Source organism: Dipodomys merriami, unplaced genomic scaffold, assembly GCF_024711535.1.
Source record: "Dipodomys merriami isolate MVZ:Mamm:240054 unplaced genomic scaffold, mDipMer1.0.p SCAF_1, whole genome shotgun sequence".
Lineage (NCBI taxonomy): Eukaryota > Metazoa > Chordata > Mammalia > Rodentia > Heteromyidae > Dipodomys > Dipodomys merriami.
The window spans coordinates 92,816,710-92,840,730 of record NW_027202270.1 but is presented as its reverse complement, the minus strand read 5'-3'; the positions used below and the strand labels follow the sequence as shown (position 1 = coordinate 92,840,730).

Genomic DNA, 24,021 nt, shown 5'->3' with positions numbered 1-24,021 from the left:
ACAGTGTTACAGAGTTAGAAGCAATTCCTGAAGGAGGTATGGCTCAGGTACCAAGCTGATGAATAGGGATGGCCAGGACAAATGAAATCCACCCTTAGCATTTAGACCCTCCTCACAAGTTGTGCCTTTGAGAAACTCTGGAAACTAATAGTACAAAAGAGAATAATGGAGTTGGACTCAACCATATTTGATCAAGTCAGTGTTTTATCACAAATAGTATGATTTTGATGTTTCTAGATTTTATCAGTTTTAGGAGGGAAATAATAACTCTCTTAAAGCGTAACTATTAGAATAACAAATGCAAAGCATTTAACATAATTTATGCTATATCATGGGTACTTAACAAATCATTGTTTCTAATAATAGTAGTACAAATGAAAATGGGCCTACATGTGTAACTTTGATAACATACATTCCAGTGTATAGTTGGTTGGACATTCTTGCTTTCTCGTTGTAACTTGCAAATATGAATTGAAAATGTTAATGTTTTAAAATAGTATATATTCACTTCTCTGTGTTAATTGGTAGTAATTTTATTCCATTGATGATCATTGTAATGGATTTGAATGACAGGGATTTTCCTCCTGAGGAAATAGGAAAAACACATTAAGACCACAAAATTACTAATGAACAATTATGAAATACATAAGGATTATTACATAGCAATTTCAAAAGTCTGATAAGAGATATGGTTAAAATGCTGTATACAACTATCACCCTGGTCAGAAATTGGACTAAACAATTGTTAGAATGTCTACTTACTCATCATCATATTCCCAATCTATCTAGTAGGTAAGATATCAACTGATACTCACCAAAGTGAAAACTATGTGATTCTCTCACATTGATCTGGTGGCATCATGGATAAGAGTAAAAAGAAGTTGCAGTCCCAAGACCTCTGTGCTAAATTCTCTTGCCTTTGGTGACAATGTTTCAAGCATAATTGACCCAAACTTTGCAATTTTCAGTTGCCAGTACACAAAGAAAGTAGGACAAAGCTAGAGAATGACTCACTCTCAATAGTATCTTCTAAATAATAATAATAAAGCAGTAATGTCCCAATACTGTAGTAAAATGACCTCGATATCTATAGAAAATTCTCTTGTTATACTCAGTAAATTTCACCTGAAATTTGGCATCAGTCTTATTTTCCTGTAGAAGTTCATTGTCTCATTTTTGTTCTTCAAATTAACAGATTGCTCATGTATAGTTTCATTGCTAACCAGATTGCTAATTTAAGGACTAAGCTGTTAGATAGAAAAAAATTTAGAAACTGGAGTTTTCTTCATTTCTTCTATTATTTTAGACTACATAAACTGGCCATGAAGGAATATATTTTTCCTTGAAATGTGTACATTTTTCCTTGTTGGACTTTATGATTATGAAATTAAAAGCAGGTATCATCATTTACTAAAATTTTAAACTAGTTATGTGTACATGCTTACTGGGGAGATGTTCTCCAAAAGAAAAGGGTAACACCTCCTAAAGGGGGCATAAACACCCATTCGCTTAAGAAAATCAGTTGCTGAATTCTTAATTTCCATTATTCTTGTTTGAGATGGATTCTTTTTGAGACTGTTCAAAATAAAAGCTTGAAGGCTATAAATAAAGTGAAACTTAACTGAGCTCTGAGTGGGTAGATGTGGCTTTGAGGGGCAGCTCTTCCATGGCCTGGGTGCAACTTTGAGTGAATGCTTTTCCTTATCCCTCTGACCACATTGTTCTATTGCAAAAACTTGATGTTCCTTTGTCGCTCTCCAATCAAGAGCAACTTGAAAGTTTTATTTTGAAATAAACTTTTCTAAGAATCCATTTGGGCTGGATACATCCAACATGCTATACACATATTCTGTGTGTGTGTGTGTGTGTGTGTGTGTGTGTGTGTGTGTGTGTGTGTGTGTGTGTGTGTGTGTATTTGTGTATGTGTGTATGTGTGTGTGTGTCTATGGGTACTGAGGCTGGGGCAGTCCCTTAGCTTTTTTAGTCAAAGCTGGCACTCTCCCACTTAGGATACAGCTCCACTTCTGGCTTTTTGTTGGTTAGTTGGAGTTAAGAGTCTCATGACCTTTCCTGCCCCGGCTGCCTTTGAACCATGACTCTTAAGATCTAAACGTCCTGATTAGCTAGGGCATAAATATTCTCTTACATCAAAGAGCATGACAGATTTATTTTGTTTATTATAAAGGATATTCAGTCTCTCGCTTCATTAAGAATAAAAATTTCTAAATCCTCAAACATCTTAATCTTTGACTTCTTGATCCAGGGCTGTTTGGTTTCCTCATTCCATGTTAATAAACTAGCCTTGATTTACAATTTCTCTTTAATAAGTACTCCTAATATTTTCTACCTACTATATTGTCTCCTAATTTTGGAATTTTATTTTCATGCACTAGAAGCAGCCACATCCTTCATGGGATGCATGGTCCCGGTACTCTGTTGTGAACCAAGTATAAAAACAAGCATGAGATCTGTCAAGGGAACAAGAAATTCAGCCGAATTGACTAAGCATATACTTAAGCTGACAATTTTGATATAGTACAGTAAGTGTAGTAATATATGCATGGAATAAGAGTGAAGGATACATGGAAGAGGGAACACACCCTCTTGTTAAATTTTGATGAAGTCCGGTGTGTCTGCTTTTGTCTCTTGTTACTTGTTACATGCTCTAAATTAAGATGTACAGATTTATGCTGATGCTTTCTTCCAAGAGTTTTCTACTTTAGCTCTAAAAAGTTCATGATCTTGAAGTCAGGAGATCGGGTCTGGCTGATGCCATCTTGGCCACATGGTAGATGGTAGGGTGTGGCTTCTTGTCTTCAAGGTGGGGGAAAGTGTAGCCCCACCTCCCAGGTGATGGGCATGCCCAAATCCCTGGTGGGGATTTGGATGAAAGGTTACTAAACCTGTCAATCCAGTTCCTGGGACTCCAGTTTTCTGTGACCCTGACCTGACCCTCTTTAGGACCGGACCAGCACAAGTGCCATTATGCCATGCCGTGTGTCTCTGCGCTCTGTTTCCTGTCTCCTGTCTCTTGGCTCTTCTCCGGTCACCATGGTATCCCACTTAGCTCTCTATTGGAGCTGAAATGATTTGTTGGTATTGTTTTGTTCTTTCTTTCATCCTTGGCCTTCATGGCACAGTTTCCTAACAGTGCTAAGTATATTTACTGGCTGCTGGTCTTGGAGACAGGGGTCTACCATGCAGTCACCAGCCTTTTAATGAAGACTCCAAGATTCAGCCTTTCAAAATGTGGCTTCTCTGTTTTCTTGCCATACATTTATTTTGAGTTAAATTTGTATGAAATGTAGAAAACCATCTTCATTTTGTTTGCAGCGGGTATCCATTTGTCTCTATATCTTTTGTGGGAAAATGCAGTGTTTTTTACTTTTTCCAGTATTAGGGCTTGAACTCAGAGCCTGGGTGATGTCCCTAGGCTTTTACTTCAAAGACTAGCACTCTACACCTCCACACCTTCACTTCTGCCCTTTTGGTGGTCAATTGGAGATGAGTTTCATAGACATTCCAGCTCTAGGTGGCTTCAAACTGTGATCCTCAGATCTCAGCCTCCTCTGTAGTTTAGATTGTCATGTACTCTTGTAGCAGCCTCTTTGTTGAACAGTTCTAACATAACTTCAACTGTGACCAATTCATATTGGTTTTCTATCTGTTTCTTCCCTGCTCACTTACCAAGTACTTTCACCTGTATCTTAATCTGAATGTTTTAAGTTCATAAAGGAATAGTTTTTGAACCTGTTCCCTGTTTTCTTTGGGTTCTGATCCTTAGTTCAGCTAGTCATTCTCATCCTATTCTAATAATATATAAATTTTGTCTCTACCTTGGAATTCTGTATGCAACTTCATAGACTTCATTTGCTTCATTGACTTCCCTTGGATATCTCATAGCCAACCTAGGGATAGCATGACCAAGAATTCAATACTTGATGCTCATATCTGTTTACCCTCCAAGGAAATTTCTTTTTCTGACAGCTTTTTTATCTTATAAATTGAACCTCTATCTATCTATTTTCTTAAACCAGAACCCTAGGATTTGCTCAGTATTCTTGATTTTCCCTCATTTCCAAACTCAGTCCATCAATCTACATCTTAAATCTTTCCACTTATATCATCTGCACAGAAATCACCCAAGTATAGATAACCATTATCTCTTACTTGTAAAAGCTTCTCTACTGTTCTCTTTGTTTCTTTTTTGCTCCTTTGTCCAACTAAAGATAGGGTAATAATTTCACAAATAATCTTACCCAGGTCACCCTTAATTTAAAACCCTTCAGTGGCTTCCAATTGCATTTTTTTTTGTCGGTCGTGGGGCTTGAACTCCTATACTCTTCAGCTCAAGGCGAACACTCTACCACTTGAGCCACAGCACCACTTCTGGTTTTCTAGTGGTTTATTGGAGATAAGAGTCTCACAGACTTTCCTGCCCCGACCATGATTCTCAGATCTCAGTCTCCTGAGTAGCTAGGATTACAAAGTGTGAGCCACTGGTACCCATTACATTTTAAGATCTATGAGTCTCTGTAGAACCTGGCTCGCTCTGTTTATCTTTCTTGTTTCTTCTCAAGCCACGATCTCCCTGCTATAGCCACCCTAGTCTTTGTCCAGTTCCTAGAACGTGAAGATATTTTTCCTTCTCAATACTTTACACGGCAGACTTTGCTCCAACTTTTCTTTTCCACATCATAGCTTACACATAACTTCTTCAGAAAGGGCCTATTGCCAACTGCTAGTAGCTCATCCCTGTAATCCTAGCTACTCAGGAGGCTGAGATCCAAGGATTTCAGTTAGAATCCAGTACAGCTAGAAAAGTCCAAGAGACACATCTCCATAAAGCTATCAGTGGGAGTGTGGCTCAAGTGGTAGAGCACAATCCTTAAACAAGAAAGCTAAGCAAGATCATGAGGCACTGAGTTCAAGCCCTAGTGCTGGCACAAAAAAAAAAAAAGGAATGGGGAAAGATCTTCCCTGTCCAACCCTAAGTCAGTGCTTCTTCCCTTAAGTATACTAGCACAGCAAATTGCTAACCACTGTTTTTAGCTACTTGGCAATTTTAAAAAATTTTTTAATTACTTAACTTCCTAGGCAATTTTTATTTTTTAATTTAGTCTTTTAATTACAACATGTACATCTACCATTATGTATAATTTTTTAACCTCTGTACACTCTGCCCTAGCTGTAGGCTGGAAGGTCCCTGTCTGGCATTAGGCGAGGATGACATGTGTGACAACATGATTGTTGGGCTATGATCATATCTCAGCCTGCTGTTGCACTCATTGCCAATAATACATGACCAAAAAAATATTTCAACAGATAATCAAGCAAGGAAAGGTTACAGGTAAAGTGACATTGACGTGTATTAACTACCAGGTGGTAGAAGTAAGAGGTGCCACTGGCCCAGCCAATGTGACCAGAGTGTACATCTCTCATAAAAAAGAAAACAGATGGGACACATAAGAATGTTGAGCTAAACACCAGTGGCTCATACATTTAATGCTAGCTACACAGGGGTCTTAGATCAGGAGGAAGGACCTTAGTTCCAGACAAGCCCACACAAAAGAATACATGAGACTCCATCCCAATAAACAAGTCTGAGCATGGTGGTGTGTACAAGTCATCTCAACTACAATAGAAAGCATGAATAAGTAGATTACAGTTCAGGCCAAACCAGGCAAAAAACAAGACACTATCATAACTAGAACAGAGCTGGAGGCATGGCTCAGTGGTAAATTCCTAGCCAAGCAACTAAAAGGCTCTAAATTCAAACCCATATCACATACACACACACACACACAAAAAACCCTAGACTATATTTTTCAATAGACAGGAACATATACATGAAAAGGAAGCACTCTCATTTTCATTTTGTTTCGTGCTCAAATTATTAAATATCTCTACCATGACTTTGAAAATCAAATTTTCTTATACTTTTAAACATCATTTAAAAAGTTTAATTCATTAAGCAATATAAGCTGCAATCACAATGTAATAGAACTGATTATTTTGAATACTTGAGATATATTAAACTAGTAAAGCATGCAAAATAAATATACTTAATGGAGTATTATATTTAAACTTATTATAAAGTCATTACATCATAGATTTCATTTATATTTTTATTATCTCTTAGCTTCTTCACAGATCTTTTTTTTTTTTTTTTTTTTTTTTGTCTGTTGTGGGGCCTGAACTCTGGGCCTGGGCTCTGTCCCTCAGCTCTTCAGCTCAAGGCGAGCGCTCTACCACTTGAGCTACAGCGCCACTTCCCGTTTTCTGGTGGTTTATTGGAGATAAGAGTCTCACGGTCTTTCCTGCCCGGGCTGGCTTTGAACCGTGATCCTCAGATCTCAGCCTCCTGAGTAGCTAGGATTACAGGCGTGAGCCACCAGCACCCGGCGGCTTCTTCACAGATCTTTAAAGTTAATCAGTGAGCTCATTTCCTTATTTCCTAAAGCTAGGAAAGTTGGTATGTCACTTGTTTCTGAAGAGGGTATAGATCTGGAATCTTCTCTTAGGATGATTCAAACCTAAGTCCTTGGCTGTCTCAAAAAGTTTTCTTTTTTACAGCCCAACCTGTTGCATAGTAGCAGTATTTAAACCCATTCTGTTCACAAGTGGACAGCCAGTAGTCTCAGCCTCCTGGATTTCTCCCAGAACAGTGCATCATTTGCTTTGTTTAATCATCTTACTTAATCTTGTACTATGTAATTAATACAGAGATCTTGCATGTTAACATTAATGGAAATGTACAGATGCTTTCTTAATTTTATTGGAATATCTTATTGTAACTGTAAAATTATCTACATGTTTTTCTCCATAAGATAAGATCTATTTTAAACAGCCAAATGTCTCCTCTCCCTGTCTTTCCTACTAGTAGTGGGGTTTGAACTTAGATCTTTGAGCATGGCTTGCTTGCTCTGCTTACACTCTACCACTCTACCATATCTCCAACCTGACCTTTCTGCTTGGATCAGTTGTAAACTGAAATCACTCAGATCTTAGTCTTCTGAGTAGTTAGGGGTTTGCAGGCATAAGCCACCAATGTCCAACAGAAACAACCAAGCTTCTAAAGAACAGAACAACTCACTACTATGGAATATGTTGCTGTCACTCTTGCTGATTTGTGGCTGCCTTTGATATCAATACTCAGCAATCCTGTGACAGTTCCTACTCTCCCTGAAATTCTTTGGCTTCCTCATAGTTTCCTGTATATACCTATTGCTGTTCCCACAGATGGAGAAATATATACATCTTTGTATGTAGGCAACTATGAAAACCAAAGTAACCAAATATTTTAAGATTCCTAACTAATTAAAACCAATAAACCAAGCACCCCATCATTATCACTTTGTTTTGTGTTTGAACACTATTTGTTTATACATTGTATATTAACTCTTCTCATATATCTTACTTAAAATTACTAAAATTGTGTCTTTTATTATAGCTTTTATTGTAACTCGTGTTCTAAATATCACAGTTACCCAGTAGGACCCACTTTATTAAACTGGCTTTTTTTGGTGCCTGTTCTGGGGCTTGAACTCAGGGCCTGACTGTTTTTAGACACAGTTCCACTTCTGGCTTTTTTGGTAGTTTATTGGAGAAAAGTCTTATGGAGCCTGGGCTGGCTCCAATCAACAACCCTCTATCTCAGCCTCCTGGATAGCTAGGATTACAAGCATCAGCCACCAGTGCCTAGTTTGGCCCCTTTTTTCAGTTGAGCACTGTCCCTCTCTATCATCTTTGAAGGTATTCTTACTATCTGGCAATAATATTTCAGGCCTATCTTACTTTTTTGTTGCCTCAAGGATTGAAATCCAATACTTTCTCCTAGAGTAAAATATTGCTAGACTACAAGGTCCAAGTGCTTACTTTGCATGTGAGGATTGACTAATGCTGAAAAAGTTACTAATGCTGATGTTAGGACTCCCTTAACACAGAAACTGTATTCCTTGTTAAATATGTCATTTACATGGATGTTATTCAAAAACATGTATTATACAGTTTACCTTATCTATGGTAAGAAAACTGGTGAAACCCTAAAGATTTTCTAATAATTACAAGAAATAAGCACTGGCTAAAGATTGGGGAAACTGTGGGATCTTTGGGGGGAGGGTCATTTGTGGAGCTTGAATTCTGGGCTTGGTTGCTGTCCCTTATCTCTTCAGCTCAAGGTTAATGGTCTACCACTTTAGCCACAGCACCATTTCCAGTTTTTTGGTGATTATAGGACTTTCCCGCTTGGGCTGGCTTTGAACTGTGACCCTCAGATCTCAGCCTCCTGAGTAGATAGGATTACAAGCATGAGCCACCAGCACCTGGCAACTGTGGGATCTTATAAGTGCATAGCTTGGAACTCATACTCCTCCCTACTTGGTTGGATCAGGTTATAGGTGAACCAACGAAGTGGGACAAGAAAGTGACATGATCCAGTTAGCAGTGTGGGAAGAAAATTAACTGAGAGCCTAGGAAATTGCAGGAGAACCATGCAGGTTGCTGGGATCATCAAGCAGAACCTAAATCAGACAGTGACTATTAATAAAGTGGAAGGCTCAGTGCCCTTACTCAGATAGAATGCCCTGGACTCTATGAACATGTTGAATGTGAGATATGATGGAGAAAGAGTCAAAGGTAAGACGTAACAGGGGAGACAGAGTAGATGTGAATTCAGGAAGCGCAGGACAAGCAGGTGGGAAGAGAAAGATGCCTTGTATTTGACAGAACCAAAGTCAAGCCCAGATCTTGTTTATTTCGTATTCCTAACCATAAAAATGAAGAAGTGCGGAAGTGGTGCTGTGGCTTAAGTGGTAGAGTGCTAGCCTTGAGCTGAAGAGTTGAGGGACAGTGCTCAGGCCCAGAGTTCGAGCCCCACGACCAACCAAAAAAAAAAAAAAAGAAGAAGAAGTGCTTAGAGGGACCAAGAAATAATAAATAATTATTGAAGCCAAAGGAAAGAACAGCCATCAAAGAGAGGAGTCTGGGAGCTTGTGACCCAGTGCCAAATCGCTGGTGAGTTTGAAGGAGCAGTCTTAGGAGGATGTGATGGGATCACTGCATGGAGACTCAGTTACGGTATGTCTGAGAGGTAGCAGTACTTGTTCAGTAATGTTTGCAGTAGGAAAAGAAAGACAAGTAAAAGAAAGTAGGAAAAGAAAGGCAAGCCGCAGAAGAAAGCCTAGCAGAAAAAATTTTACCAGGTAACTACAGCTTTTATTTGTTGTCATAGTGAATGCTGAGTGCCTGCTACAAACATTGTTCCAGGTGCCCTCATCTGTGCAATACCTCAGACCAATTCCATGAACAGTGAGGAAACTGAAGTACAAACAGGGAAATCATTTGCTCAAGGTTGCCCAGCTAATAAATAGCAGACCTCACGTATTGAGCAGAATTTTTTAGCCAGTAGCATGATGTGGGAGGGGGAGTTCAAATTATATACAGATACAGTTAGATAGATATATCTTTAGATATAGCTCTATCTATAGCTATCGATATCTATATCAATAGTTAGCTATAGATATATAAAAAAGGAAATTATAATGCTCAGAGTAAAAGCTGCCTGCTTTTGAACTGTAATAAAAGCAGAAAGATGTAATTCATAGCTGGTCTGTTGCCATACATTACCAAAGAGACAGGAAACAAAATTTGTCTTCCCAAATTTAAAGCCACTCTAGGATTTGAACCTCAAAACAAGAGTTCCTTTTGGGAAGTTTCACTTCATATAACCTGATATTCCCCGGAGGAAAAAAAAAAAAACAATGAAAAGATTTGTCCCTGAATTCATTGGTTGAATTGACCATAACTCTTGTAAGAACATATCAATAAGAGCCAAGATTGAATGCATACCAAGATACTGATGAAATTTTCTGCTTATTCTGAGTTTAACTGTTGAAACATGAATAATATCCTACGTGTATGGCCCTTGTCTTTGAGACACTGGAGCAGTGAATTAAGGTGAATATGAACTCATAATTGGCTAGAGGATTGTGGGAATAGGAGCTTTTTCTGAGCCTTTAGAGTTGCACTAAATTACATGGCCAGAAAAGACATTTATTTGATAGAATGGTCCATTCCTCTTCCTTTGGTAACTCAAACAGTAGGTAACTCCCAAGGTCTTCTTCAACTAGACTCTAGAACTTGTGATCTTACAGAGAATTCCTGAGCACTGAGTCCATTTTTCTTTGTTATGTAGCTCCAGGCACCAAACAAACTTCACGGTCCCTGAAATTAGCCACCAACTTGAAACACAAGATAATTCTAGAACTGCCAGTCAACTTGCTATATCTGTTCCACTGCCTCGATAATGCAGGCTTTTTTAATGTAATTACATGACTTGTCTATTTATTGCTAAATTGACGGGGACAGCCTGGATATATTTCTTTTCTACTTTAAGAGTCAGTATAGTTTATTATAGCATTTCCCAATACAAGAATTCCTCTACTAAGAATGCTTGTGCAAGAGTCCTGTGAGAAAATCACTCTATACTTCTGCTCTCACTGCTACCTTCTTTAAATTCATGGTTTATATCAGCTTGGTATAAGTTTTCCAAACATAGCTAGGTACAAATGGTTTACATCTGTAATCCTGGCTACTCAAGAGACTGAAATCTAAAGGATCACAGTTGGAAGCCAACCTGGGCAGAAGAACTCCTGTCAGAAATATAACTAGCAAAAAGCTAAGCTGAAGGCATGGCTCTGGTAATAGAAAGAGAGTAGTAGCCAAGAGAGCAAGCAAGGCTCTGAGTTTAAACCTACTTGTGAAGATTAAAAGGTGTTTGTGACTTTAGCTAAGTGTAACTGTGCCACAGTATTATGAGATTTATGTAGTCAATCTCAATAAAAAAATATTTGGAAAAAAAAGTTTTTTTCACACTTCTTTAAGAAAAATCCAGGCAAGATCATATTTCACAAAACCATTTTTGACATAGAAGTGAGTTTTTCTTGTAGCCTTTATAAAAAACCCACAGAGCTTTACATAGCTGTTAAGAGATTTGGAAGAAAAAAGAGATTTGGAGTCAATACAGGATCATCATGTCTTTCAATCCCCTATAAAATAAGGGTAAGAATATCTTCCTTTGAGGAAGGTGACATATGACCACTATAGCTGCCACCTAGTAAACAAGAGCCATCATAAATGGAAATCGTTCTGTGATTGGCTGAGGCTGACACTGTGTGCCCTGCAAAAGTTAACAGCTTTTCCTTTTTAGGCTTGATATAGCCAGGATTGTACAGAATTTATCTGATTAGTCATTACTATAAAACTACAAACCAGATTTAACCTTTCTGAAGAATCCCCATCTTAAAAGAGAATTACTAGATGTCTATCATTGAAATGCAGCAGTATGATTTAATATTAATTGGTCAGCAAAAAGAGCTAGATATTCACACCTGTAACCCCAGCTACTAAGGAAGCTGAGAAATGAGGATCCGTTTGGAGCCAGCCTGGATAAAAAAATCTTTGAAACTCCTATCTCTAATTCACCAGTATAAAAAACAAAAAGCTACAAGTGGTGGAGCTATAGCTCAAATGGTAGAGTGCCACTCTTCAGTAAAAATAAAACAAGTGAGAGCTAGAGGCCTTGAGTTCCATACTCCTCTACTGGCACGCACACACATACACACACACACACACACACACACACACACACACACACACACACAGAGGTACACACAAATAAAAAGAAAAAACTCTATGATCTTTATTATTTAATGGACATCCATTAATAAAATGTTTAGTTCAAGTCACAGCCCTAAAAAGAACCTCCTTTGAAGCATAGTGACTAACATGAAGTTGACTGACTACTATTGAGAGTAGGAGGGAGCATTTGACCACAGGAAGCAGAACCACAATATATAAATTGTAACTCCATGGCTTTAGGAATGAAAAGAGGTGAAGCTGACAAAGAACCAAGTCTCCATATAACTTTGTTTTGCTTATATGTCTTCTAGTGGGAAAGGACTGAACAATGAAATGGTCACAGAATAAAACCATTTCTTCGGGAGATCCACTATTAAAAGTCCAGTAAAAGTAATTTGAGTTTTCCTAATATAAAACCAGACTTAAGTGTACCTTATGTCCTACCTCTGGAAATGCTTTTGTTAAGAAAATTAATATCACAGATAAAGAGAGAATACAACTCATTTACTCTACTCAAAGAGCAAATTACTGTTGAGCATTTGAGGCATATAGTATGTGAGAAATAGTGTTCAGTCCACTAACAGGTTTAGAATGATAGATTTCCCTTATTATCTTATTAAATAAGCTTATTTTATTAGAATGGAAACTCATAGACAAATAATTCGAATTTGATTCCCTGTATTGGTAAGTGGGGTTTTATTGTGTAGTTTTTCCTAAGTGATTAGACTGACCACAGAATAGAAGTAGTCTGAGCAGAACTATTTATAAATTCTGTTTCTTAGAAATATTTTTAGATAAGTGTGCCCATCAATGAGTACAGATGGACATACATTTATCAATCATTTGTTTTAACATGATTTTCCACCTGCCTTATTTTCGAACAAGATGAGTAGTTTATACTTCAAATAGATGTGTATGTATTTTCTTAAAGGACTTCTCTTTCTCTGCTGTAGAATTTAAATATTTTATTACTAAATACAACCTGAAGTCCAGAATGATTGAATGGACTTATTTGATATGTGAATTGCTGGTTATATTCTATACTTCTAAAATCTGTCTTCTTTCTCTTTTCCTGTTTTCAATATTTTACTCTTTTCTCCTCATTTTCTTATGCATTAAAAAGAATTTTCCTTTTCATTGTAGGCATAATGCTATAATATCTCAAGTTTGTCTCTCAGTAAATTCTGAATCACTTGACATACATGATTTTATTTATTTGTATATATTATACATATTTTATATTTTTATATATTTATACATATATATATATATATCGTAAAAGTAAGCATCGACTAGAGCTGATAAAGGCAAACTCAATGAAGCAAGACTGCTCTGCTGTGGTCTCCAGAGACTATAATTTGAAAGGCAGTTGACTTTATTTGCTGTGGTTGACAACTTCTCCTCAGACTGCTTGAATAAATTTGGGTATTAATATGCTTCCTGTCTATTTAGAGAGAATTACCATCCTTTCTGCCTCAGAAGACTGCTTTATTTCCAGATTTAACTCAGCACAATATGATGGACCCTACCTTGTGAGAAAGATTAGCATGCCTTGATTGAGTGAATATATGTTTAGCATCTTCTGTGAGCTACAAAAACACTTAGTCCCGTGATAAAGGAAGGAAAGAGGGAGACATGCAATGGAATTGGGTGGGACTGTGCCATTTTTGCAAGGTTCTTTAAAGAGCACATGTACTCTGGAGAGACAAACTTAAATTGAGCACGTACAGCCATTTTCCTCTTCATGTCCACAGTAGTTGTTTGAGATAGATGGCATGACCCACATTTAAGAGATGAAGACTGAAGACTAGGTAAATTAAATCACTCCCTTGAAGTGATTCTGCCATTGTGTCAATATACCAGTGCCTAACAAATAGGAGGCATCTTGTGAATAGTTTTGAATGTTGAATAAATCTTTCAGGGAGCAATTTTCAACACATACTAAAAGCCTTGAAGCATTTCATGCTCTTTGAATCATAATTTAATTTCTAGCAATTAATGCTCTTTGAATCATAATTTAATTTCTAGCAAGTATTTGAGATATAGGTAAAGTTTGTGTGTATGTATCAGACCAGGAGGAGGGTAAAGATGGCACAGTGTGTAGAACCATAGAGGAAGCAATTGTCAGTTGTATGGGGTAAAGGAAGAGAATACCGACTTGACTTTCAGCTAAGTTAAGGAGCTGAGCAGATTTGGGGACGTTTTACTGAAACCAAGACTCAAAAGTAAAGCAATCATGAAAGGAGAAATAATGGTTCGAGTTTGGACATGCTGAATTTGAGATGACTTTGGGTCACTTAGTTGATGCATTTAGGAATGCACGTGGATCTAAGCCCAGCAACACAGTCTTTTGAAAGATGAAAGACTTAGCCAATGAAGCCATGATGTGGATAATGGTGACTTAGGAAGAGTCTGAAGAAGGTAACCCATAGAATCCTGGAATTCATAGTTTAAGTAAGAGATCCAAGAGAGAAGAAAGTCAGTGAACAGATGACCTGAGCTAAAAGAGAAGAAAGATTAAGGATTTAGGAAATGGTCGTAGAATGAAATGGTATATACAAGGGGCTTGTGACGCAGCTGTAATTCATGACCTCTCCAGAAGTTTTGTCCTTGCTTGTGCTCCGTCAAGCACTAAGGACATAGATAGCATCTGCAGAGCTGAGAGGAAGGAATGAATAGTTGACTTGAATCCTGACAAAGGTGATAGGATTTCACTGGGCTTAAAATGTGGATAGGATTGAAAGTGAGGAAGAAAATCTCAACTGACTAAGATTTGTTCAAAATCTTTTCCTAAAAATAACTTAAGGAAGATTTCTTATTTATAGTCGTCAGCATTGTAACCTTTATATAGTGAAGACAGCATTTGTTTCCATTGTTTCCTTTGGTTCTCTTTTGTTATATTCACTAATAGTTAAATAGTATCCTACAGATGTGAATATGCTGTCACCTAACACCATGTGTAACATCAATTTCAAGGAAATCATAAGGAAAAAGTATTATGGCTTATACAAAGCAAGTTTATTCCAGAAACACACGTGTGAGTAACTAGGAGATCATATGAGCAGTTTTGCTGCCCAGTCTTGGAAAATGGGATGTCAAGATTGTGCTGTGATGGTTTGAGAAGTAATTTTGCTTTCTTTGGTATCATCATTCCTGAATTAGCCAGTGCCAAGTTTCTTCTAACTGGTTCTGTAATGAGTTTCTCAATGCATGTATTGCTAAGAATCTATATCTTACGCTACCCACATCACATGCTAGGGACCAGCCATCTGAGCCAAAGTTAGGAAATAAACTGAACTCAAGGCTGATTCATAGCTCTTAGAAGACATACATTGGTGATGCCTTTTCCAGTAGGAAAAGACAAGTCTTGGTTATATACCCTTTTAATTTTATGGCTTCTAATTATAAAATCCCTTCAGTTTGATGAATTTATGACTATAAAGTTGCACACTCCCAACACCATGTTTTCCTCTAAAATCCTAAATTGTAAGTCTGTGAAAAAAATGAGAAAGAGATTTCTTTGTGCCTTCTCACTCTCTACACCTTCCATCCCTTATCCATTCACCTTTTCCAGCCATTAGCCTCTTCCTTCTTCACCTCAATTAACTGGTAATATGGCATAGGTAGTAACTTCATCCAACGGGAGTACTTTGAGGACAGAAATGATCAGGCATTACCCTGGGAAATGAGCAGTCAAAACCCATCTGTTTAGTAGTCTGCCCAAAATTCTGTCATAGAAGTTATGAAGAAGATGGAGAATAAGAAAAGTCAATGGAAAAACTAGTGTCCAGTGGTAGCCATGTCATTTTCCTGGTTACATGGTCTTGTGCATACCTCTTCACCTGCCAATCTCAGTTTTCTAAGTAGACTTCTTGTTCAATTGAATGAGATAATATTTTTGAAAGTGCTTTATGTGGCAAAATCTTATACAAATGCTGGACAGTGATGACAGGCTATCTTCTATAAGTATGATGTGAAAGCAAAGAACATACCAAGATTTCCCTTGAATTTGTTCTTAAGTCCCAGATCTTTCCTCTCAATCATGCTCTACTAAATTTCTCCCAAGCTCTAGCTTCTCTACTTCCCACCCATTTGTACTTTGTTCTCTTTCACTCTTCATGTGATGCTAGCCGCAATTGGTAACACAGCGTTAAGCCCATCTCCTTTTCTTACTGTGTGGTTGAAGCCTTGAAATCCACTCCTAAAAAAAGAAAAATGGAAAACAGTTTCTTAAGTGCTTCCTCTACTTTGATTAAGCCTGAGATCTTTTTCCACAGACCACAGACTCTTCCCCAGAGGAGAATATGGGAAGCCTTTGCAGCTGATCCCAGAATAAATTTCATTTCTATTAAGAGCTGTTTGTGGCGAGATGTATCTATCCTGGGAACAAAAAATTAAATGATCATAAAGTCTTTCAAAGACAAAAAGCTATTACTTTAAATGTGATTGAGTATCTTCCACACAATATTAGCAATAGATATATACTTTCTTTGGTTGTCATTGTGCAAGTTCAGTTCTCAGTAGATTAGGCACCACTGCTCAGTCTTGGAAAATGAAATATCAAGACTGTAATGCAATAGTTTTGAGATGTGATATTTTTTAACTTCCTTTGGTATCATCATTCCTGAATTAGGCAGTATCAAATTGCTTCTAGCTGATTCCATAATGATTTGATGCCATAAAATGCTTAAAATCCATATTTCATATAATAGAGTCCAACCCTCTGAGCCAAGGTTAAGAAGTAAATTGAGCTTTGAGACTAAGTCATAATTCTTGGAAGCCATACATTGGTGGTGGATGATGCTTACTTTCTGGATAAAAGAAATACAGAGAATTATATCTAGGAAATCCTTGTGGCCCCATTTTTCCTTTGATTGTTCACATAAACTTCAGGTCAGAAGGAAATAGATGCACATAAGATCCAGATACATCTTATTGAACTTCCCTAATGTGTGAACATCTCAGGATTCTAGTTTACCTTGGCAAGCCAAGTCTTAACTCAAATACACCCCATCTTTTCCAGCCTCACCAGTAAAAGTGCTGGCAGAATGGATGAGTATAGAAAGAAGCACCAGATTTTTTTCCAAATCCTGAAGTCTAGCTGTGATTGTTCATCCTCCATTTTAGACAGAATCAAAAGAAATGTAAGTTATGCTCAGGGGCTCCTAGCCAACCCAGGAAAAAGAAATCCATGAGACTCTTACAGTTTAAAAAAAAAAGCTGGAAGTGAAGGGGTGGCTCAGGTGGTATAGCACCAGCCTTGAGCAGAAAAGCCAAGTAAGAATTCAAGCCCACATATTGACAATAAATAAACAAACAAAGAAACTCTGCTCCACAACCCCAGAGGCCTTTCCATGACATGGTTACTTGATTAGCTGAACCAGTTCCTGATGTCCTTGTTCTTCTCTTTCCAGGAAACAGCATTCTTCATTCTGCTGCCGATAGTGTGACCAGCGCAGTACAGAAGGCCAGTCAGGCCTTGAATGAGCGTGGGGAAAGGTTAGGCCGAGCTGAAGAGAAGACAGAAGACTTGAAGAACAGTGCCCAGCAGTTTGCGGAAACTGCCCACAAGGTGGGCCAACAGAGGGCAGGAGTCTCAGATCTATTTGACAGGGAGTGGGAGAGAGGGAGGGGCTTGCCAACATACCTTGGAGTGGGAGAAACAAAACCATCTTCTTATTCCCTCTCTTCTTCTGGCAATCTCCATCAGCTACTTAGCAGAGTCAAACAAACTGTCTTCTTGTACTTGGATTCTGAGGTTATTTTCTTTCCCATGTCCCATGCCTGACCTTCTGATCTTGATTTTATTTTAAGAAATATGGACTAGGCTGAGCACTTATAATCTTAGCTACTCGGGAAGCTGATATTTGAGGATCACAGATCAAAGCCAAGCTGGGCAGGAAAGTCCATGTGATATGTCCTAGCAGCTCAAGTGGTAGAGCACCAGTTTTGAGCCAAAAAATAAAGGATCAGTGCCTATGTCCTGAGTTCAAGCTACAGTTCTTGTATGATTGTACATCCACAGATAGATAGATGATAGATTGTTAGATAGATAGATAGATAGATAGATAGATAGATAGATAGATAGATAGATAGATAGATAGATAGATAGATAGATACCATCTTTCGTTTCCATACGGAAGTTTAAGGCTCAAGTATCAGGGTTAAGAGAAGAATGAGATCACGTCTCAGAGTTTGCCCCTGCTCTTGGCCAAGACTTTAAAGAATCCATGGTAGCATCCATCATCCATTGCTGCTTGCTGCTTACAAAATGATTCATCATAAAGAAACTGCAAGTTTAACCTATCAGGTGCCACTTTGGGGCCCACTAGAATGACAAATACAAATGGCTAACTATACTGTTGTCCATGATGTAGAAACACTAGAATTCTCTTATATTGTATTTGGAATTGTCACTTTCAAAAATGGTTTTGCCAAGTACTGGTGGCTCATGCCTATAATCCTAGCTAAACAGGAGGCTGAGATCTAAGAATTGTGGTTTGAAGCCAGCCTGGGCATGAAAGTCTGTGAAACTCTTATCTCCAATAAACTACTCAGAAAAAGCTGGATGTGGCATTGTGGCTCAGGTGGTAGAGAGCTAGCCTTGAACAAAAGCAGCTCAGGGACAATGCCCAGGCCCAAGGTTCAAGCCCAGGACTGGTAAAAAAAAAAAAAAATTGCAGTATATATTGAAGAATATTATTTGTGGGTCCATACACTAACATAACTGATTTCACCTATATAGCAAAAGTCTGGTATAAGAAAATTCATACTAGTTTTACTCATAATAATTCTAACTTGGAAACAACCTAAATGTCTCATCAACCAGAGAATGGATAAATTGTGGTATATTCAGATATGATACAAGACAACAAGGCTAGGGCTGGGAAGGTGGCTCAGTGGTAGAGCGCTTGCCTTGCAAGCCTGAGGCCCTGGGTTCGATTCCTCAGCACCATATAAGCAAAAAGAAAAAAGCCAGAAGTGGTGCTGTGGCTCAAGTGGTAGAGCGCCAGCCTTGAGCTAAAGAGCTGAGGGACAGCACCCAGGCCCAGAGTTCAGGCCCCACGACTGGACCCCCCCCCAAAAAAAAAGACAACAAGGCTAAATTAGATATTACTGAACAAAGGAGGCCAGACATAGAAAACATAGTATGATTCTGTAGTTCAAAACCAGACAAAAGTAATCTATTATGACTAGGCTCAAAATAATCGTTAACATTGATGTGTACTGACTGGTAAAAGTCAGGAGGTGTCGTACAGGGAGGATAAAAATTGCTATGTCCTTACATAATAATGGTTGCAAAGGTTTATTAAAATACTCTCAAGCTATGGGGGGGGGGGGGGAAGGGTGGGAGGGGCCTGGTGACCTTGAAGCTTCTAGAATGTGGTTTCCATCCTATTTCTTCTCTGTTGTGTATCCAATGTCCTATCTTCTATGCCTTTATCACTTATCATACACAAAGCAAGCTCTGAACTCAGAAGTTGACCTCTGAGCGTGGCTGAGTGTGGCCAGACTGTACGGAGCTGCCTCTGAATTCTAACAATGGGCTTTCCCCATGACTGGGCTCTGCACGGAGCCTTTCCATTCATAATCTCACTGATAACCGCCTTTCAGAAAGGCAAGATAGTGGAAAATTATTGGAAGCCATTATGTAAAGCAACCATACACTGAAAAGAAGAAGGACCCACTGATCAAGTGATAGAATTTACAGCTGTTATTGTATTTTGAGTCAGTAGGCTATTCATCTCTGCCCAGTGATTAGAAAATTAGGTTTCCAGAAACAACTTCAGTTGATGACTTGTATTATCCTATCATCATCATAAGTTCCTTGGGAGGAGGGGGATTGCTTCAACAGAATGTCCCACCTTCATGGGGCAAACAAGAACCAATCCAAGTATCAAGTAGCTAGGTTGGTCGTTCACTCCTGTAGTCCTAGCTACTTGGATGGATCAGAGTACCTGGAAATCCTAGGCAAAAAAAAAAGTTTCTAAGTCCCCATCTCAACAGAAAAACCTGGGCAGGGGGGTGTGTACCTGTCATCCCACTCATAACAGAAAGTATAAATATGATGGCAGTCCAGGCTGACCTGGGCAAAAAGTGAGCCCCTATCTCAAAAATATCCAGATCAGAAAGAGCTCATGTGATAAAATACCTGCCTAGCAAGTGTCAAATCCCAAATTCAATCCCAGCTGAGAGTGCTGGTGTAATCCTAGCTACTTATGAGGCTGAGACCTGAAGATCATGGTGCAAAGCCAGCTCAGTCAGGAAAGTCTGTGAGAATCTTATCTTTAATTAACCATCAAAAAGTGGTACTGTAGCTCAAGTGGTAATGTGTCACTCAAGTGAAAAAGATAAGAGCAGCAAAATCCTAATTCAAGCCTCAGTATCAGCACAAAATAAAAAGGAAGGAAAGGAAGAAGGAGACAGAGATTGAGGTCAGGGGGAGAAAGAGATAAAGAGAAAGGAAGGAAGGAACAAACGAAGGAAGGAACGAAGGAAGGAACGAAGGAAGGAACGAAGGGAAAATCTCACTCAGGCCCTAATGGGGGCTTCAATTCCAGTGGATGCTTCCTTTCTTGGCTCAGACCTGTCTGGGGTGTGTCATTTCTTCTCTACCATGATGACCCCACTGCCCTGCTGCCTTATGGGGCCTGTGTGGAGTTCCCCAGAGGAGAAATATGCCAGCCTAGAGGAGAATATGTCAGATCTGTCTGAAAATGTAGGCAGTCTGCTGGAGGCTGGGAGTTAGATTGCTGTCGCAGAGAGAGTAGACTCATATTCACCATTTCCCTAGTCCCTCCCTCACTTCTGCAGCCTTTGTGTTCCAAGGAAATGATGATATGGAAATGCTAGAAATCCAGCCCAAGCTTCGTTTCTAACAACAACAATGACATCTTATATGATTGAAATGTTGGGGGAGGGGGAAGGAGAACTTGGAAGAGCTTGTAAAAAGTTGAATTGTGCAAGAAAGGGATAACAGAAATAATTTTATAACTGCTCTCACATCTGGGAATGGTCATAGTAATAAACTTATCTTTCATGCCCTTCCATACAAAGCAGATCCATCAACAGTGTGCTGATAAAATTCTGCTAAAATAGGGGTTTGGGTTAATGGCTAAACCATGAACCAGGTTACTGAGGAAGCTGTGAAATCATTCTTCCTAAGGTAGGACAGACAATACCTGGATGTCATGGCATCAACAGCTCTCTCTGGGGGATTCACAAGCACTGACACGGCCTGGATTCTTGGCTCAACTTGTTATTCCCCTGATACTGTGGCCAAGTTTTGCTAGATGGCTGGGAAACAATGTGGTATAGTTAACACCTTGTTTTTGAATCTAACTCTATCATTTACCATGTTGGTGATAGTGGGCTAGTGCTGAATTTCTCTATTCCCAGTTTCTCATGAGTAACATAGAACTAATTAATAATAGGACCCATCTTCTAGAATGTGGAGAAAAGTGATTCGTTTCTGCTGACCCTGTTCCCCTGCTGCCACTTACTGAGCGCTGTAATTGTGACTGGTAACTAAGGACTCTCAGTACAGTGACAAGAAGGAAGACAGGGAAGGAATAGAGGTGAAGATTGGGTACTTTCCAGCTCAAAGGCAAGGAGGCAGGAGGGCCTTGTAGTAAAGCCGATACCAGCCTACAAACATATTACGTGAGTAAGTCAGGCTCCAAGAGACAAAAAAAAAACGTTGAATGTTTCCTCCCATATGTGGAAATTAGATCTAAATTATAAATATATTTGTAAGCATATACAAGGCCATTTGTACACACACACATGTTTAAATGTATTCACTAAATTCGGTATATGCAGGGGAGAGCCTAGTGGTGTGATTCCTCTAACAAATAGCAGGAAGCTGGAATATATGGGGTCTTTTTCTTTTTGGGAAGGAGGAGGGATTGAGGTCAAAGGAAGAGGGAACAGAAGAATAGAGAGAAGACAGATGGGGAAATGCAGTCATAATACTTAATGTGCATATGAGAAAATGGAACCAAGTAAATTGGAAAAAATGAGTCGGTTTGGGAGAGAGAATAATGAAAGGGGGAACATAGCTCAAGATGCATTGTACTCACAAATTGACATGTTGGATTGAAACCCTTTTGAACAACTACTTTAAAATAATTTTTAAGTTGATACAACCTAAACAGAGAACCTCCCTTGAAACAGGATCTGTCAGAGCAGAAATTGATGGGCCACCCTCATCCAGGGACCACTGCGTTTATTGAGAAGGAGGGTCTGGGCCAGGCATCTAGCCACTCTTCGTGGAGAAGGCTGAATCAAGAGAGGGATTAGACAGCCTTTGATTTGATTTCCACTCTGGTAGAATCTGTTGCTGTGTGAGTGTGAGCCAATGTCAGAGTCAGACTTCAGTTTTCTAAAACTGGAGTGTATGTCCTGACATGACCCATATTGGTAGCCCTTCTAAGGAGCATTTTAACCTAGTTAGGTAAGGTGTGGCCATTTTCCTAGGAGCTAGAACCCCTGGTTTGGGCACTGTGACACAGGCTCATTAGCACAAAGATGTCATTCACTGGCTAGGTCCCAGCCAGGCCTACTGAGGAGGGGAGATAGAATGCAGACCTCCCACCCCCCAGATGTATGGCTTTATTGACTCATAAAGAGTGGGTTGGGTTTATGAGTGAAGGCACAGCACACATGGCAGCGCTAAGCAGAGAACAGAAGTCAAAGTGACAGTCTCTGCAAACTCCAGCTTGAATAAGGACACCCAACCGCAGATAGAAAGTTTGGCACCCCTTCTGAAGTAGCCATAGGAAAGTATCTTTGGCCTTGTAACCTTTCCCAGGACCCCTCCTAACCCAGGTAGGAGAGTGAGTTGGATCACTTTTGCACAACTCCTCAGGATATGTGGGCACTTGTGCCCTGCTGAACAGATGGAAAATGATCCTTCTCCCTCCTCACCACCACCCCAGCTCTCCCTGCAGTTCCAATTAGCCTGGCTTGTACAAGTGGAGAACTACTGTAGGCTTGGCCCAGGCCCAGCCATTAGGAAAGCACAACTCTACCATAAAAGCAGCCCTGTGCTCTTTCCCCTACCCCAAAAAGCACAATGCTGCCATGTGTGCCTTGCTTTGACAACCCACATGGGCAATGAGTCAGCAGGCAAACACATTACCCACACCTAGACATCCTCAGCTGACATTTGTCACTGAAAAGAATACGGAGCTGCCCTGTTTGTGGGGGAAGGAAAGGTGAGTAGCATTGCTCTCACTGGGAGAGAGTGATGTGGGCCCTTTCTCTTTATCTCTTGCTTCTACAAATAGCTATTTCCCTTAAGACTCTAGGCCAGAAGAGAAGGGTATCAGACGGCCCCCCAGGCTCTAAGTTCAAGCCCTAGCACTAGCACATAAAAAAAGGGAGGATTTCCCTAATACTGGTAACCATTTTTATTATCATTACTTAGGTCAGATAGTTTTGAGAGATAGAAAAGCCTTTCTGTGAGATATTAAGAAATCAAAAGGAAAAATTTTAATTCCAGTAGGAATTTAAATTAACCCATAGAGTTGGAGAAATTATTATAGGCCTAAGAGGAAGCCAAGGCATGAGAGAGCCATGACTTCCAAGTTCAAGCTCATACAATAAATCTATAGCAGCAAGTATGCTGATCCTGTGCAGTCCAATACTCTTTCTGTTTTCCCATCCTACCTTCTATTTCTAAAGCTCTGAATTCCAAGGAACTGTTTAAAACCTACACTTACAGAACGTCCTACAAAAAGCCCTCTCTTAGGCCTTTAGGGCTACTGGAACAAAATGTGATCAACTTTAATTTTTATAAATTCTATAAATTTATACACTGATTTGGAAATTTATAAACCATAGAAATTGTTTGAAATTTATTTCTCACAATTCTGGAGTTAGAAAGTTCAAGATCAAGTGCTAGAAAATTCTGTGGTTACTGAGGGCCTGTTTCCCAAGTCACAGATGGCAATCTCTCAGGGTCCTCCCCTCATGGAAAGTGGACAAGTTCTCACTCCCTCGATCTTCATAAGGTCATTAATTATATTCACAGAGACTTCACTCTGAGGATCTAATCTCTACCCAAAGACCCCACCTCCTATTACCATCTCACTGGAGGGTTAATTATCAACATGGGAAATTTGGAAAGACACAACCTTCATACCATAATATGTCAAGTAATAGATCATCCCATCCGCTGTATTTCCACAAAGCATAGCTAGTCACAAGCTGGAGCTCCTCTTAGTTTCACTCTAGATGTGCTGCCATAAGAATTAGGGTTTGAGTTGAATCGCAGCACAGTTGCTGCTGAAGATGAATAGCTGCAGGGAATTGGCGTGAGCCCATTAATGGGAAGTTAACAGCTCAGTGAATAGCAGGACAGAGGCACAGATCAAA

At 39.2% G+C, this 24,021-nt stretch overlaps 1 protein-coding gene across 1 annotated transcript in view; it reads left to right on the top strand.

Moving 5' to 3' along the window:
- The window catches only part of Stxbp6 (syntaxin binding protein 6), a 276,813-nt gene that overhangs the window by 247,394 nt on the left and 5,398 nt on the right, over positions 1-24,021 (top strand). Inside the window, exon 5 of the mRNA XM_070026055.1 lies at positions 17,055-17,212. Within this exon, the coding sequence (XP_069882156.1) occupies positions 17,055-17,212 (158 nt within the window). The remainder of the gene's footprint in view (positions 1-17,054; positions 17,213-24,021) is intronic.